Source organism: Eleutherodactylus coqui, chromosome 4, assembly GCF_035609145.1.
Source record: "Eleutherodactylus coqui strain aEleCoq1 chromosome 4, aEleCoq1.hap1, whole genome shotgun sequence".
NCBI lineage: Eukaryota > Metazoa > Chordata > Amphibia > Anura > Eleutherodactylidae > Eleutherodactylus > Eleutherodactylus coqui.
In genome coordinates, this window is record NC_089840.1 from 203,872,379 (window position 1) to 203,889,374 (window position 16,996).

The window sequence follows — 16,996 nt, forward strand, 5'->3', positions numbered from 1 at the left end:
GAGAAGGAAAGACTTCTGCACTGTTCCGTTTATCTAAGGCTGGGTTCACATGGGGCGGATTTGCCGCTGAATTTCCGTGCGGAAATTCGCAGTAGCAAATCCGCCTGTGTTCGCTAATCCTGGGAATAGCCAGCCATGTGGACGAGATTTGTCAAAAATCTCGTCCACACGAAGTGCCGAATCCGTCGCGGATTCCAGGGACGCAGCATGTCCATTCTTTTTTTCTGCTGCGGCCTTGCTCTCCTCTATGGGAAGCTAAGTGCTGCGGGTTTTGAAGCTGCACTTTCGCCGCGGAAATCTCATGGTTTTTCGCTGCAGTAAAACCATAACATTTCCACCGAGAATATGACCTGTGGGAACCCAGCCTAAATAAAGAGGGGGACAAAAACAGCTACATTCAGATATATAGAACAAGTCTTCAATTGCACAGATTGCTGAAACTAGTCTGTCAACAGTATACATGTAACACACCTTTAGGGCTTATTCACACAAGCGTATATCTGCCGCTGTTTTTTTACTGCCGGCTGATATATGTTACAATCTGATGCATTGGATTCCAATGTATCCGATCACACAGACGTATTCCCGGGGCATAAAAGCTCCGCCCCATCCTGCCCCCTACCATTGCTTGCTGCCAGCAAGGGGCCAGGCCCATGCCGTATGAACAGACATACAAACGTTAGGTTTGTGCGTCCGTTCACGCATTTGTGAACATAAAAACGCTTACGTCCAAGTTGGTTCACAAGAGTGTATTATAGGCGCATTTATGCATTCGTAAGAGTGCTTTCACACGGGCCAGAATTAGCTCACATTACGTACCCAAATCTGTATTCTGCACCAAAACTCACAAGTCTCATTGCAAAATTTTTGTGGAATTTACTGTGGCTTGCTGTGCGTTCTGCTACTTCTGCCAGTGTGAAATGTTTTCAATACGGATGAGTGTCTTGGCCTAACCTTGGGTCTCTCGACCCAAATGCAGAGTATCATAGACTTATGATGGAACCGAACAGCACCAAACGAACCCTATTGACTATAATGGGGTCCATTTGGTTTCCGCTCCGTTTTACCGGAAGAAAAGGCACTGCATGCAACACTTTTTCCTCCATTATTTTGTGCCAGATCGGCAACAGAACCTCTGACCGGAGGTTCCAATGCAGATATGAACCTGACCTTAGCCTGCAGTGACGTAGCAGTGCTTGCTTCACATTTGACACACAAGGATCGCTGAAGCCTGATGTGTTTCTGTTAGTGATATTTGATACATTGTTGTTATGATAGTAAATACTGTTCTTATACTGTGCAGTATACTGTGTTTTGGACTGTAGATTTTAGAATTGATTTCAACGGGTTTAAAAACAAAAACGTTGCTGTTTGACTCTGTTCCTTTATGGTTCCATTATTTTTTACACAACAGATTGCATAGTTGATCAATGGAGAAAAAATGGAAAGGCTTATTTCCATTTCTCTGCTCCAAAAGCGGTCCAGCCAGACCTAATTCAAGTGCAAATGGCAAACGCAGTTGTGAAGGAGCCCTTAATCCCTACTAAATTGTCAGTTTGCTAAAAAATATCTGTAAGGGATAAGAATAATAAAAAGCAGAAACTCAGTGGCTATTGTGTAGCTAAAGAACTACAAGTTACAGCATATTCTACTAAGAAGCACAGCATGTAACATAGCAGACGATTACATCAGTCTATGTGATGTCCTTTATTAGAAGTACAAGTACAACCTGCAGTCTACAGGACATGCACATACCAACAGATGTACTCAGCAGCTTGTTACCTGGATCAAGGACCGAGCATCTCAGAGACTGTTCTTGTAAAGCAATTATATGAGGACAATGCATTGATTCGATCACCCTCACATGTACAGACTTGTCAATATTCCTTGCAGGGGTCCTTGTCCTTAGTCATCACTGCAGCATTTTTAATGCAAACTTCACATCGATCACAACAACCTGCACTGGACACAACTGCATCCTTTGCAGCTTTTGCTTTTATAGTATGGAGTGTTGCAGTATTCTGTGTAGTGAGCGGTATAAGCCTGGACATGCAGAAGAATAACATGTTGATCAGCTGGGGGAGGGAGTCTTGAAAGAAAGAAAAACAAGAGTACAAAGCGATGCAGTGCAGAAATGATAGACTGCTGCCTTTGTCTGAGCAGCCCCCCGCCTCCCCCCTGCTCCCCTACAATAAACACCGACGCTGAGTCCGGGCCCAGCTGTGAGCAGGAGGCGCTCTGCCGGCTGTAACCGGGCAGGATAGAACGTTGTGAACGTGCGCTGATTTCTCATTGGGCAGCAGCATTAGTGGGCGTGAATTAGAACGTTCTGTCAAGCCGAGCCCCTGTTCTGTAGGCGTGGCTGAGGACAGTGCACTTTATAAGCGGCCGTGCAGAGCAGGAAGGTGCCAGTGCCAGGGATGGTTACTCGCACCAGTGCGCAGAGCAGTGAGGGATCGCAGCTGCCAGCGCACGGGTTTAGCACTTATATCCACATTTCATTTGGATTTTTAATATTTTATACATCTTCTTTGGTTTGTTAACCATTTCACATCCATCCTCGTTCTAAGCACTGTAAGTACCCTATTCTATCTTTTCTCTGTTGTTTCCTATTGTCTTTAGCAGTTCATCTAGATGGGATGTTAAATGAATGAGTTTAATGTGCTTTTTATTTCAATTCTTTTCTGAAGATGTATTTGGTAGACTTTGATCTTTGTTTTGTAAGTGGTATTTCATAAATAGCGACTAGTGTTAGGGAGTCTGAAGAACATTCTGGGTTTTACTTGTAAATGGCCTTTTTTTGTACTGACAGTTGTAGAAAATCTCAAGTTACTTTGAAGTGATCTCTAATACTTGTCATAAACAGAACTTGTGTCAATGAGACAAGTATAGTGTGTTGGTCCATTCATACATCATCAGGGGTTAACTAATTAGATTATTGGAATGTTAGTTAAAATATTGCAGTAATGTATATTTACAACCTGATGATTAGTGGTGGTCTCCTGTGTGCAGAGAATTTCTAGAACTTGCACTGATCATACTGGGTTATCAGATATCTGATGCAATGATCTCATACTGCAGTAGTTGACCGACTTTCTTTCTTTGCAGTGATTACTTTGTTTTTGCACAAGCTCTCCAAAACCTCAATCATGCCTGCCAGAGGAGGTATCATCTATTCTGTTCCTATTTCTCTGCCACCACCGATCATTGAAGAACCCAAAGACCTGTGGGATGGCCAGTGTGTGGACTTGTCTCAAAGATGTTCCAGTCTCCCCAATTCGGACTGTGAATCCCTTACAAGTAGCAACTCCTTCTCTGAATGTGGTATGTATTGGTTGTTTTTAATAACGACCTTTTATTTATTTAGTGCATATCTTGATATTGCATCACTTATGTTCCGTCTCATCGGGGTTCACAATCTATAATCCTTTGTCTATATGATTTTGGAGCATGGGAGTTTTTTTTTTCATTGGGATTTCAATGTTATTTGCATCAATACTCTTTGACTCAGTCTAGAAAACATATTTGGTTTTATGTCAAAACTGATTATTGGTAACTAATAATAATGTATTTTTTTTTCTTTGTTTCAACAGACTTTGATGACTTTGAAAACCTTTCCATACCAGACTCTGAGCTTCTCTGTGACCCCGAAGGAGAGCAACTGTGTCCCAGTATTCTCAAAATGATAAAAAGAAGCTTGAACAAAGCAAAAATTAACTCCTTGAGGTGTTCCAAACTCCTCCTCCCTGATGATCTGCTTTGCCATCTGGGCCAAGAACTGATGCATCTGGCATACAGCGAGCCTTGTGGACTTAGGGGTGCAGTTATTGACCTCTGTGTAGAGAATAGCAAGGACTGTCACACCGTGGCACAGCTAGCAGTTGATCCATCTGTTATACCTACTTTCCAGCTAACTATCCTGTTTAAACTGGACTCTAGGTTATGGCCTAGAATTCAGGGTCTCTTCAGCACTAAACCAGTCCCTGGGTCTGGGCAGTCATTAAAACTCAGTCCTGGGTTCAAGGTTCTTAAAAAGAAACTGTATAGTTCAGAAGAACTTATAATTGAAGAATGTTGAAATTTGTATGTACTGAAAAATTGAATGAGATGACTGTAAGTTGGGCTACTGCAATCATATGAAGGTTTAATGGGGTATGTTAGAATCGCTGACTGTGGGGGTGCCTGTGCACCCTTTAAAAAAAAATATGTGATGAAACTTTTTATTAACTGTTTTGCCAGATTCCTGCCATTTTTACGTCTTATCTGGCAGCATAAGGGTTTACTTTTCCACTGCCAAGTTTAGTGAACAACATTTGCTGTGCATGGATTTCTGCACTGATAATGAAAACATGATACATGGTAAAGCCCTATTGTAGGGGTTTTAGCACACATAGTTGTGGCTATACATTTGCAGTGGTATGCACACAAGTATTGAAGTTTAGCATTAAGTGCACTAAATACTGCAATTTCTTGATTCTTCATATGCTTTGGCAGCTGGTCTGCACTAAATGTGGTTTTGCGCTACCTCCAATAGAGGGTGAATTATTAAAACTGAAAACCCAAAGTACAACTTCTATTTGGGACCAAGTGTGGGCTGTTTGTTCCCCTCACTACTGATTCATTGGCAGCTAGAAGAGGTTCTGTTAAGTAGCTCTACTGCAGTTAACAGTATGTGAAAAGCACTAGTATTCATTTCAATTGTGTTTGTATGCTGACATGCTGCTTAAATAAGGGACCTTTCACATGGGACGGAATATTCTGCAACAGTGTTGCGGAATGTAGTGAGCCACAAAATGTGCACTGGTAATATGTGCAATTGAATGGCAAAATCCTGCTGGCAACTTCATATCAAGATCTGCAGATTTTGGTGCAGAATTCACAGATGGCATATTTCGCCCCCATTTAATAGGTCCCAATGGGTTATAAAAAAAAATATATATATACACTTGATGTTCAAGTACAAATCTACACCATGTGCCTTTTTTTACTTTTCTAATAAACCATAAAAATGTATATTACGGTGTCCTTGTTTTTACTTTCAGGAATATTAATGATCCAATATAAAATATGGGTGTGTGTGTATATATAAAGTCTTTTGTGCTAACCTTTAACTGCTATGGCATTAAACGGTTGGTGAGGTCACATGCTGGTCTGGATGCGCAGTTTCTGCATGAGCTCTTTGAGTAATGAGGATTTATTAATTTATTTTTTTTTTTAGCCTAATTCACCTAAGGCTTAGTTGGCATACAGTGGTGCCCAGTATAATACCAAGATGGGTGGATATAATATGGCATTCAAATGTATTACACATAATGGTGTTATAGTATCTGCTTAACTGAAAAGAACACTACCTAAGGCTGGATTTATACGGGCATATATCGGCTAGGTTTTCACACCCGGCTGATATATGCTGCCACTCTGCATTGGTTTACAATGTATCAGGGCAAATGGGCATATTGCCAAGATATTGCATTTCATCTGGGTGCTTTTACGCCGTTGGCAGCTTCATAGACTCCTATGGGAGCCATATGACAGCTGCCGGGGAAGGAAGGTGGGTGGGAGCTTAACAGCGTGATTGCCTTACCTGCAGTTTGCAATGGGAGGGGGTGGATCTAAGCCCCGCCCCATCCCCTCCCATTGCTGGCTGTGACATTGGGTGGGAGCTTAGCACTCTAGCTCCTGCCCTGTCCCGCCTCCTCCCCTTGCTGAGAGACTGGGAAGGAAGGGGGAGTCGGGGGGCATGTACACCGAGGCATTGCGGCGTCGGCGTATATGCGCCAGGCCAGCAGGCGAAAGTAAATGCTGACGCCTGTGTGAATCCAGCCTCACTATGGAGTGATGCACAAGCTTTCCTAAACTTCTACATGACTATTCAACAGTCTGTGGTAGGGCACCAATATCTCAACTTGCAGATGTGGGCATTGCTGAATTTAAAGTGAGTTTTTGGGACGAAACCAACCTAGCCTCAGCATAGGCCATAAATGGTTAATTACTGGGGACCTACCACTTTCGAATCCCTTAGTGATCCGCTGATCACCCAGCCTGCATTGGGGCTGGACAGTGAAATGGGGGTCAGGAGCAGAAGTGCCATAGCAGACTTCACTCCCACTTAAAATCAATGAGAGGTTATGCCAATTAAACTTTAATGCGAGACCTTTTGTATCAGAGGTGTAAGTTTCCTTTTATATGGGACAATACACCATTCAGATTCCCGCATCGTTTAGTGTAAATGCATGCCCCTACTGAGCGATCAACAAGAATTTTATGTTTCTTGATTGTTCGGTTTCTGCATGCAAAGAAACTGAATGATGGATCGGCCTGCGTAAACGGTCAATTGTTCACTTATGAAGGACTGCCTGCTTATTGTGAATGGAGGCTGGTGGGCATCTCTTTACATGTTTTGCATGCCCCTCCCCCGCACCCCTCATTGACTTCTATAGAGATTTTTGGTGCACAAATGCACAGAAAGATATAACATGCTCTATCTTTTTTTTGTGCAACCGAAAATGTGCATGCAAAAAACGTGCAAGTGGATGGATCCATTCAAATCAATGGGTTCTATTCACTGCGTATTGTGTGAGCAAATGGATTACTTAAAAAATCCTAATGTTAACAAGTGTAATAACCCAACACTGTATCATGAAATGACGGGATGATGTGTGAGAAGGCTTCACACATGCAGCACATTCACTTCCAGGTAGCTCTGAGAATCTTGTAGACTTGCTCACCACGTGACAATATTAGCATGCCATTGTATAACCAGTTTTGTTCTCTTAATTAGGACTGTACATTATGTCTTACATCTGCACAGAATTGATTACTAGCTAAAGCCGGATTCCTACCAACAAATTTATACAGCATGCTTATGCATGAAAAATTGTGTGCGCAATATGCAGTAGATAGAACCCATTGATTTCAAGGATTTCTTTCACCTAAGCGTATTTTACGTGCAAAAAATATGCAGCACGCTCTATTTTCTTACAAAAGAGCATAGATTGAACTAATTACACTAATTGTCCATTGCAATGAATGGAAGCATGGTTACACGTGCATGCTTGCCTAAATCTATTCCCAGCGTATTACATGCTTGTATATCGTGCGTGTAATATGTGGTGAAATTCCGCCTGTGTGAGCCTGGTCTTGGGGCTCCCACACACTTGCCTTTTTTTTTTTAACACAAATGTCAATGGGACTTTCTAATGTTAAAAACACATTGCAAGCTTGTGTTTTTCGATTTCTGTGCGATTCGTTTTTAACATTAGAAAGTCCCATTGACATTCGAGTAAGTAAAACGCAAGCGTGTGGGAGCCTTTAAGGCCTCGTTCACATGGGCTAAAAAATCTCACAGCAAAATCATTGCTATGTTTTGTAGCTTGAAAAACTCATTGGAAACCATGGGCTTTACATACTTGTGTTTTGTAGCCCCTGTGAACGAGGCGCAAACAGTATAGCAAAGCATTAAGGGCTTATGCCTACGGCTGGTTTTTTTTTGCCGCGGTTTACGCGGCGTAAATCTGCTACGTTGTCCCGCAGCTATTACATTCTGCTGAACCTAATAGCTCAATGAAGGAAACCGCGGCATGCTCTATTTGCCACAAGAATACACGCGGACGGTTTCCATTGTAGTCAATAGAAGCCAGCCGTCATGCTATACGTCCATTGTAGCACAGCGGAAGTATCGTGTGAATACACGTCCCCGCCCACCACCAGCCGTGTCATCCCACACTGCCGACCTGCCATGAGGGACGCATATAGTGGATCCGGAGTGGGGGGTTTTGGGGGGCACCCTGGCAGAGTAAGTCACAGCTGTGGGCATGAGGCCTTAGGCTGTATCCACACAGGTTACAGTGATATTGCTGCTACAAAATAGCTGTGATTTAGCTGCTATGTACACGTGATTTTGTACCGTCAGTGATGCTTTTTACTTGGGAGAAATGTAGCACCGCGTCGCCGATGCCTGCGATTTTCTTGCACGATTTTGTAGCAAGAAATTATTAGGACTTTCCAATGTTAAAATCGCATTGCGCAGCATGGAAATCAGGAGTTCGTGCAATGGGATGATGCAATCCATGTCATGATATGCTTGCAAAAGGCTAACACATGGCAGCTCAGTAGCATTAATATTCTTTTTGCAGATGTCAGGGGCTGTGGCACTCAGCCCTGCTACATGCCCAAATGGCTGTTCCTGCTTTATACTCTGGACCGCTAAAGCCTGTATCTGTGCTACACACCATCATTCTATAGTGTGTGGGTCCTAAAGAACCAGAGACTTTTTAGTGATTTTATGGCCCTATTTTTTTCCTTGCCTGTCAAAATTAGTTTTGCTGCGTTTTGTTTTCCCATCACATGAAGGGCTGTATTTTCGTACCTTTTTTCACTGAATTTTTGTGGGTTTTTTTTTTTTTTTTTTTACTTTATCAGGGGTAATGTGTGCAAAAAGCAGAAAACAATAATAATAAAAATATATATATATTTATGTTTAAAATTATAAATTTCCATTAAAATAAAGTATAGGAATGGATTTGTCATTTTGTTTTGGATCTTTTGATGTATAATTTGTATAATGTTAGATTACTTTTATTTTTACATCTATGTCCCTCATGACACCATAAAAGATGATTGCAGGACATTTACACAGATTTTTTAAATTTAATTTCACACTTTTCCACTCTAGCTGGGGCAACCACAAGAGCACCAGTTACAGGGGAAAACCCCCTTCGGCCTCATGTCCACGGGGAAAATTAGGCCCGCTACGGATTCTCCATGGAGAATCCATAGCGTGTCCCTCCTGCCCCGCGGACATGAGGGCTAAAAATAAGAATTAACTCACCTCTCACCTGCTCCCGATCTTCCCTTCGCCGCGGCTTCATCTTCTCCCCGTCGCGGCCGGATCTTCTTTCTTCGGCTCGGCGGATGCGCAGGATGACGTCGGTGACGTGCCCCGCAGATGCGCCGGCCCGAAGAAAAAAGATCCAGCCGCGACGGAGAGAAGATGAAGCCGCGGCGCAGGGAAGATCCGGAGCAGGTGAGTGAATTCCGATTTTGGTCCGGATCCGGACGGCTTCCATAGGCTTCAATAGAAGCCTGCGAGAGCCGTCCCCGCGGGAGACCCGCACGAAAATGGAGCATGGTCCGGATTTTTTCATGCTCCATTTTTAAAAAAATCACTTTTATTGACCATCTGCGGGTATTTATCTACCCGCGGGTGGTCAATGCATCCCTATGGGGTGCGGATCCGCGGGCAGAAGAAGAGTTAAAATCCGCTGCAGATTTTAATTCTTCTTTTGCGCGTGGACATGAGGCCTTAGGCCTCGATCGAAAGAGCATGTTTTGTGCATGCCTCGCATGTGCTGAAAACGCATGAACGGGCAATGTTTCATATGTGCGCTGCATAAAACATTGCTTGTTCACTGGAAGTGTTACGCTTGGAGAAGCACAGTTGTTCCAGGAGGAGAGAGAAGAAGCCCCGTAGGGCTTTGGGATTTCCCCAAAGCAGATAAACTCCTGCCCGTCGTGCAACGAAGATAGTGCATGTACTATCTTTCTTAGGTGCGCAGCGTTTTGCGCCTCTAATTCCGCACATATGAACGCTTCTATAGGAAACCCATTAGTTCTTTCATTTTGTGCTCGCAAAAAGCACGCTCGTCTAACCGAGGCCTTGGTGTGACAGTAGATGAAAAAAAGAAAAGGGGGGGTGGAGCAAAACGTAGGATCATTTTAGTGAAGAAAAAAAATATAGAAGAAAACAATGGTACTATAGGTAGAGGAGATGCTGCCTACCAGATAATGCGCACTCAGGTGGGCATGAGTGAACAGATGGGGGGAAGTAAAAGGGCTGGTGGTATAGGCACGACACTTTTAGCTTGAAGGCGCGATCAGTGACTGTGATACAACGTCTCCTTTGTTTAAACAAAGTTTGTGGCTAGCATAAGAAAACGCCTTTTGGGGATAAACCTCTTCGTCAATTTGTCAGAAATCCAGTTTGCCTATAATCCGGGGCAGCCGGAATTGGAGAAGTAGCCAGAACCCTCCGATTGTCTGTATACTCTTAGCAGCTGAACTGAACAAGGGGTCCCCTCCTAACTCATGCTTGACTCATCAAATTTTTGCCGTATGCGCTCTGTAATCCAAAACCATACCTATTATATTTTAAAACATTTGAAACAAAATGAGGAGCCCATTCCCATACTTTATTTTAGCTTAAATTTACTTAATAATAATAATAATTTTTATTTGTATAGCGCCAACATATTCCGCAGCACTTACATAGACAGGGGGAATACAGAAAGACAAAAGTACAAAAATTACAGAACCACAGTTACATAGTAATCAGTCGATGGAAAACAATAGGGGTGAGGGTCCTAATCCATTTCTATTGTTGTCTTGCCCATACGCATTAGGGTGCCTTCACACTTGTGAGTGCGATATCTCTGTATTTTTTTGTTAACACTAATGCCAATAGGACTTTCTAATGTTAAAAACGCATTGCACAAAAATCTCAAAAGCACAAACTTGCGATTTTTGTGCAATGCATTTTTATAGCATTAGAAAGTCCTATTGACATCCGAGTTAAAAATCTCAGTGATATCGCGATTGCAAGTGTAAAGGCATCCTTTAGGGTGACTACCCACTAGCATTTGAGAATTTGCTGCGTTTTTTTTCCCAGGTGTCTATTGGGCTTTTTAATGTTAAAAACGCATCGCGGCAAAATCGCAATTTACCGCGAAATCGTGATTTTGCGCGATGCGATTTTAACATTAACAAGTCCCACAGACCCCTGGAGAAAAAAACCCCCGCTGTAGTGGGTAGTCAACCTTACAGGTATGTTTACACATAGCAGAAATGCTGTGAATTTCCCACAACAGAAAACTCTGAGACAAAATCTGCAGCATTTCTGCAAAAGACACAGGAGTCAAAATTCGCACCAATGGTATGGATTCTGACTCAAGATCCGCCGCTGATTTCAGAAGATACCTTCCCTCCTCTTATCTCCGAAGTCTTTGCGTCCTCGTCGTTTCCTTTACCGGGCACCCGGCAGCCTCTAGTAAACAGCCTCATCCGCATCACCTGACCAGCAGCACTGGTCGCCAGGTACCCGGTGAAGGAAGTGCCCAAAGTATGAAGACTGGAGATGAGAGGGAGCGCGGTATCTTCTGAAATGAGTTGCCACAAAATTTACCGCTGTGGAAAATACGCAGCATTTCTGCTACATGTAAGCATACCCTGAAGGATTGCCTACTGTCTGTACATTTCTAGATCGTCCGTAAAAATAGGGGCTATTTTCCAGTGTCCATGAAAAGAAATGAACGTGTTTGTGATTTATTTTCTTTAAACTGGAGTCCGTTGTTCAGCTTCTTATCATTGTAACTATTCTAATTTTTCCCTTCTCAGTATATGATGCTGTTGTGTTCTCATCAGTATTCAAGCTATAGACATATATATTATTTGTAATCTTTACAATTCATTATGCTCTTCTAATTTGTTCATTAAGAAAAGGTTGTCTATCAGTAAATTTCAGTTGTCAAGAAAAAAAATCGATTCTGATTAGATTGTTGAGAGAACTTACTGAAAATGAAGCAACAAAAATAATGGACAAAGTATTAAAAAAAGAGAAGCCTGGATGATCCAATTCATTGCCATCAGATCAGCCATATCCAAATGGTAGTAGTTATTATATAAGAGCTTAAATTATCCATTTGGGTGAACACCTTTCAAAGGTAAATATTCATTTGCACGGCTTTTTTTTAACATTTGGAAATTGAGGATCGTTTGGCAATGACATAAGATTTGGTGAAGTGTGTCTCTCGATCCAGAGGTGTAACTTGAAGCTCCCGGGCCCCAATGCAAAACCTCTAACAGGGCCCCCAATGATAATGCTTTATTCATAGTACTGGGCTCCCTATATGGAGAATAGAGGCCTTATGGGCCCCCTAAGTCTCCTGGGCCCGGGTGCAACCGCATCCCCTGCATCCTCTATAGTTACGCCCCCGTCTCGATCACTACTAGAAGTGACCGACTGTCATGCGGTGGTTCCCCAAACCATCACACCAGCAGTGGGGGCAGTGTACTTTTTGTAGGGTAATGGAGGAAGCACTTTTATGGCCTCTGCTGGCAAGACCCCTTGTCTACAGACCGCAACTGTAACCATTTACATATCTGCCTGAGACATAACTGTAGGCCAAGTTTTGAAGCAATCCAACATTTCTATCTGGGTGCATTATTGTTTTTGTCAAGGACTCTGCTTATATAAATTGTAGTGATCTTTCTATATGATTAATATTATAGCTATAGCCTATGAACATAAAATTATACTAGATTAGAAAGTTACATTAATGGTGCAAGACATCGTGGTGCTGCATCCTATAGAAAACGCATACCAGCTATTAACACTGTTGTTAAATAGGCCTGCCTAAGTATAGAGTTCCACTCAGAACAGCTGAAGTGTCAGAAGTTCCTATTGGCATTCCTTGTGAGCCTTAAGATTGCTGTTGGATCAGTTCCATTCTCCAAGCAAGGGTTTGACCCGAGTTATTCAGTCTGCAACATTTGTACAAACATTGGTGAATGAGTCTTGACCTAAGCACTGACGGATGACAGCAGATGGTAAGTTTCCGAATTTAAGTTTATGGTAAGATCATACAGCATACACGTGCAACATCACGTGGTTGACATACAAGGATACATGTGCGGTTTTTGGTATCACATGTGTGATATTATGCAAGAGTGAATAGCTGCATCCCAATGAAAGGCCACTTGCAACACTTTATCCTTTTCAGAGTGTCCATTCATATTCCAAGAAGTTAAAAGTGGCAGTCTAGATGTTGCAAGCTAAACTGTGGGCCAAACTCTGCCTGTGAATCATTGCTCTTATAATCAAATCTATGTTGTTTTTGTTATGTTGCATTTCTCTAATTATTGACTGTGGAATTTGGACCTCGTGTGATCTTGTTTTCAAAGCCTTTTAGAGTCCAATTAAAAATGCCAGTGTTCTACAAGGCAAGCTGGTTATACAGAATTAGCAGGGCTAGCATTAGGAGGAGACAAATTGACCAAATGAAGAGGACATCCATTTTCCTAGATTTGTCTGTATTCTGCATACCCAAACTAGAACAGCTCAGTGAATAAATATTGTACCAGAACCAAGCTCATATCATAAATACAGCATAACCTCAGTACATAGATACAATACAAGAACCAGGTATAGGTTGATACAGTATGAGAGCCAATCTCATAACATAAATACACTAGCAGAACAATTGTGTTGCAGGGTATCAATGAACTAACAGCAGTGCCTCAGAACATCAGAAGGGAGGAGATAGAGCCAGGAGCAGTAGCTCCACAAGATGCTGTCACGCAGCAGAAGACGATCGTTCGCCCAGGCGGACCAAATGGGAGGAGCCAGCTTACATCTGCCTACTGCGCCACCTACAAGCTGGTGGCCAGTCTGTCTGCTCTGCTGCTATACAGGCTGACAGCAGAAGAAATATACGCTCTGCAGACTATCTCTCCCAAAGTGCAGAGCACATTTTGTGTAGATGTATAAGGTTCATGCAGTTTCTTTCTCTGGTGTCTCCAAAACAAACCACTTTATCTTCTCTGTCTGCTGCTACACCGTTTTTCACACCAGCAGCAATATATCCTCTGCAGAATATATTTCTCTAAGTATAGACCACATGTTATATAGGCATATAAATGTGAAGCAGCTTCTCTGTGCTCAGATGTAAAATGGACACTGGTAATACAGTGCCTGTTATATATAGCTAGATCATGTGATCCAGGCATTCAATGAAATTTCTGTCCCTATGCAAGTTGGAGAACACATTTGGTTACAGCATCAAAGTGGTCTGGCTGCTATTTGGCTGCACTCTGACCTCTTTACTAAGCATTTTAGGAAATTCAATTTTCCTGCAATTTTGATTAAAAAAATCAGATCGGATTCACTTGATCAAATGTGGCCAAAATCGGGGTGTTTTTACAGCCCGGCCGATCACAATGAGCAACACTATTGACAATTTTACAAAATTAAAATACTTTGGGGTAGATTTATGAAATTTTTGCGAAGAAAACCTGTCTTTGTTGCTTATAGCAAGCAATCACAGAACAGCTTTAATTTTATAAGGGCACTATGAAAAATGAAAGCTATGCTGTGATTGGCTGCTATAGGCAAGAAAGACAGGTTTTCTTTTAGACAGTTTCATAAATCTTCCCCTTTGCGTGTATGCGCAGCGTCCCGTAGGAGGACCCCGGACACAGGGCGTATGTTGAGGAGCTGAGAGTGCAAGATGCTGGCTTGTCACAGAGGCACTTACCACACTACTTTCCGGAGGGATGCACGTAGACTCAGCCAGGGTAGTGCTGGGCCTCTTCCGGACACCCCTCAGATAAGGATGCCCAATAAACTGGAGAACAGGATTAGGGTTTGTCACGGGTGACGCCACTGTTCCTTTACCCAAGAGAAAGACCATCGGCAGGTAAATAAATGAGCCGCAAACAGAATCGATGTACCTCAGGTCCCCGGGAATGGTCAGGGCCTGGAAGAACTTTACTTGAGTAAACTTTTGGACAATACAAGGCACAATTGATAGTATTAGAAGTGCAGGCATGAAACAGACTGGAGTAGTAGTACCTCCACATGGTGATCCCAGACGTCAGGACAGCCTCTACGCGGTGATCCAATAGCTCCAGGCGGCCGCGTAGGAAAGTAGGATAGCAAGTACCTCTGCACTAGGCCTTGGGAAAAAGTGCACTTACTGATTACTCATGCTCTCTCCCTCTCTCCGCTTGGGGCTCACTCTTCTCTCATCACTGGTACATGCACTCTAGGGAACCTCTCCTTCTCTTCCATCTTTACCACATGAGGGTTGAAGGTACCCCCATGTGGCTGGCACTCTCTCTCAGGAACCCAGAAGAAATGGAACTCTCTTTCCCGCTCTCATACACTCCTATTTATAATCACACTCATACCACATAACAAGACATACATTGATACATTTACAGGCAAGCTTCAGGCTTTTGCAGACACTTAACCCATCACACGCGGCAGCTATGCAATATATATAACAGAATGACAAGACAGTTTTGCACAGCGCACCAACACAAGACATGACATGTATGAAATTATGGAGGGGGACAGGAAAGTATGTACTGGGCCACTACATATGTAAATGAAATCATACTACAGAATCTGAAAGATAAATTGATTCTATTGAGAGGGGGGGATATATATATATATATATATATATATATATATATATGTTACACTGGTGTATAAAGGTTAGTTCACAATATAAAGTTGACTCCCTATATTGGTAGACAATCCCTTTCCTACAGCAATTATTACATGTTAAACCATACACCACCCAAGGATGTAGAATTTCCTCTTGTACGTCATAGCAAAAGGAATAGACAAGGCAAAGTTACAAAAGTTCCTAAGTGCAAACAAATCTTTTCCGTTTCTGTAGCAAGTCCTCCTGACTATAGTTACTAGACTGAGTTGCCTTGTAAGCAAATCAAACCTAGTGTTCAACGTTTTATTACAGTTCTTTTATTATGTTTGTATTCATATGGTGCCAATATATTCTGCTGAACTGTGGAATCAGAGATCTTTATTCAAACACATCAGTTCATGCATACAAACACCGGGTCAAACTGCCTGGGTGAACAGCCAGTGTGCAATGCTGAAAAGCAGAAAAGAAAACTCATTGTTAAAATTTGTAGGAGGAGGTTAAAAATTATAATGTAAACCTGACAGGATGGGAATAATGAATTTGCATACAGAAAATGTTTTATCCCATGATGGTGCCTTAAACGACGTTTGTCAGCATTTTAACACTGCAAAACTACTGACAGGTCAATATGGGGGCCTGGGAGCCATTATAATTCACACTGTATGTGTATGTAGGGTATATTATCACTATTGTTAGTTCCCTTGCCACTGCAGGAGACCACTATGGCTGTCAAAAGAACATACACTATAGTAGATGAGCATACGCCCAAATCTCTTCCTGGGTTACACTAGTGAGATTTAACCCCTTAGTGACCACCCTATAGACTTTTTACATTCTGCTTTAGTTGGCTTTACTCCCCAGGGCCATAAAAACACGCTCGCTATGGGGATTAAAGCTACATGGGCTGTGGAAATGACAGCTCCATGACATACCGGCGATCGCGTGACCGGGGGGGGGGCTTCTGTGGTCCCCCATGACAGCTCCAACCTGGAGCTATCATGGGGGCCGCGAAAAGCCCCCCCCCCCCCCCGGTCACGCGATCGCTGGTATTCACCGGATACCGGTGATTGCATAAAAGTGTAAGAAAAGTAAAAGTTAAAGATTAAAGGGGTTGTCCCGCCATAGCAAGTGGGGTTAAGCACTTCTGTATGCCATATTAATGCACTTTGTAATATACATCGTGCATTAAATATTGGCCATACAGAAGTTATACACTTACCCCCTCCGGTGCTGGCGTCCTCGTCTCCATGGGGAAGACCTCTGCAGCGCGAGCACGCCGGAGCCGGACAGAAGGAGGCAGACAGCGCAAGCGCGTCTAATCCAGGGAGAAGGCAGCTTTAGTCGGCGCCATGGAGACGGGGACGCCAGCACTGGAGGGCGTAAGTGTATAACTTCTGTATGGCCAATATTTAATGCACGATGTATATTACAAAGTGCATTAATATGGCCATACAGAAGTGCTTAACCCCACTTGCTATGGCGGGACAACCCCTTTAAGCTTACGTCATGGTTTGGATACATGAGGGGAGCTGAAAGTACTCATTCCTGTCCTCTACGATGTCGCTTGACGTTCTGGTCCTTCCGGACCTGACGCCGGCTTCAGTGCATGTGCGCCAGACATCATATGTCGGGCATGTGCACAGAAGGGCTCGTGGCCTGAGAAATTTAAAATCCCTCTGCTCCCGGCTAGCATGCGTAGCCAAGAGCAGAGAGATATAATCGGGAGCCGCTATATGTGGTTCCCAGTCACATGATCGCTGTTATCCAGT

The 16,996-nt window shown here is 42.9% G+C and overlaps 1 protein-coding gene across 1 annotated transcript; it reads left to right on the top strand.

The window, feature by feature from the left end:
• The first annotated feature begins 2,420 nt into the window (after positions 1–2,420).
• Positions 2,421–5,013, top strand: DDIT4 (DNA damage inducible transcript 4). Its single transcript, XM_066600572.1, has 3 exons — positions 2,421–2,574; positions 3,109–3,324; positions 3,594–5,013. The coding sequence occupies exons 2-3, from the start codon at positions 3,150–3,152 to the stop codon at positions 4,076–4,078; spliced, it is 660 nt and encodes a 219-aa protein (XP_066456669.1). The 5' UTR covers positions 2,421–2,574; positions 3,109–3,149; the 3' UTR covers positions 4,079–5,013.
• Positions 5,014–16,996: the final 11,983 nt, after the last annotated feature.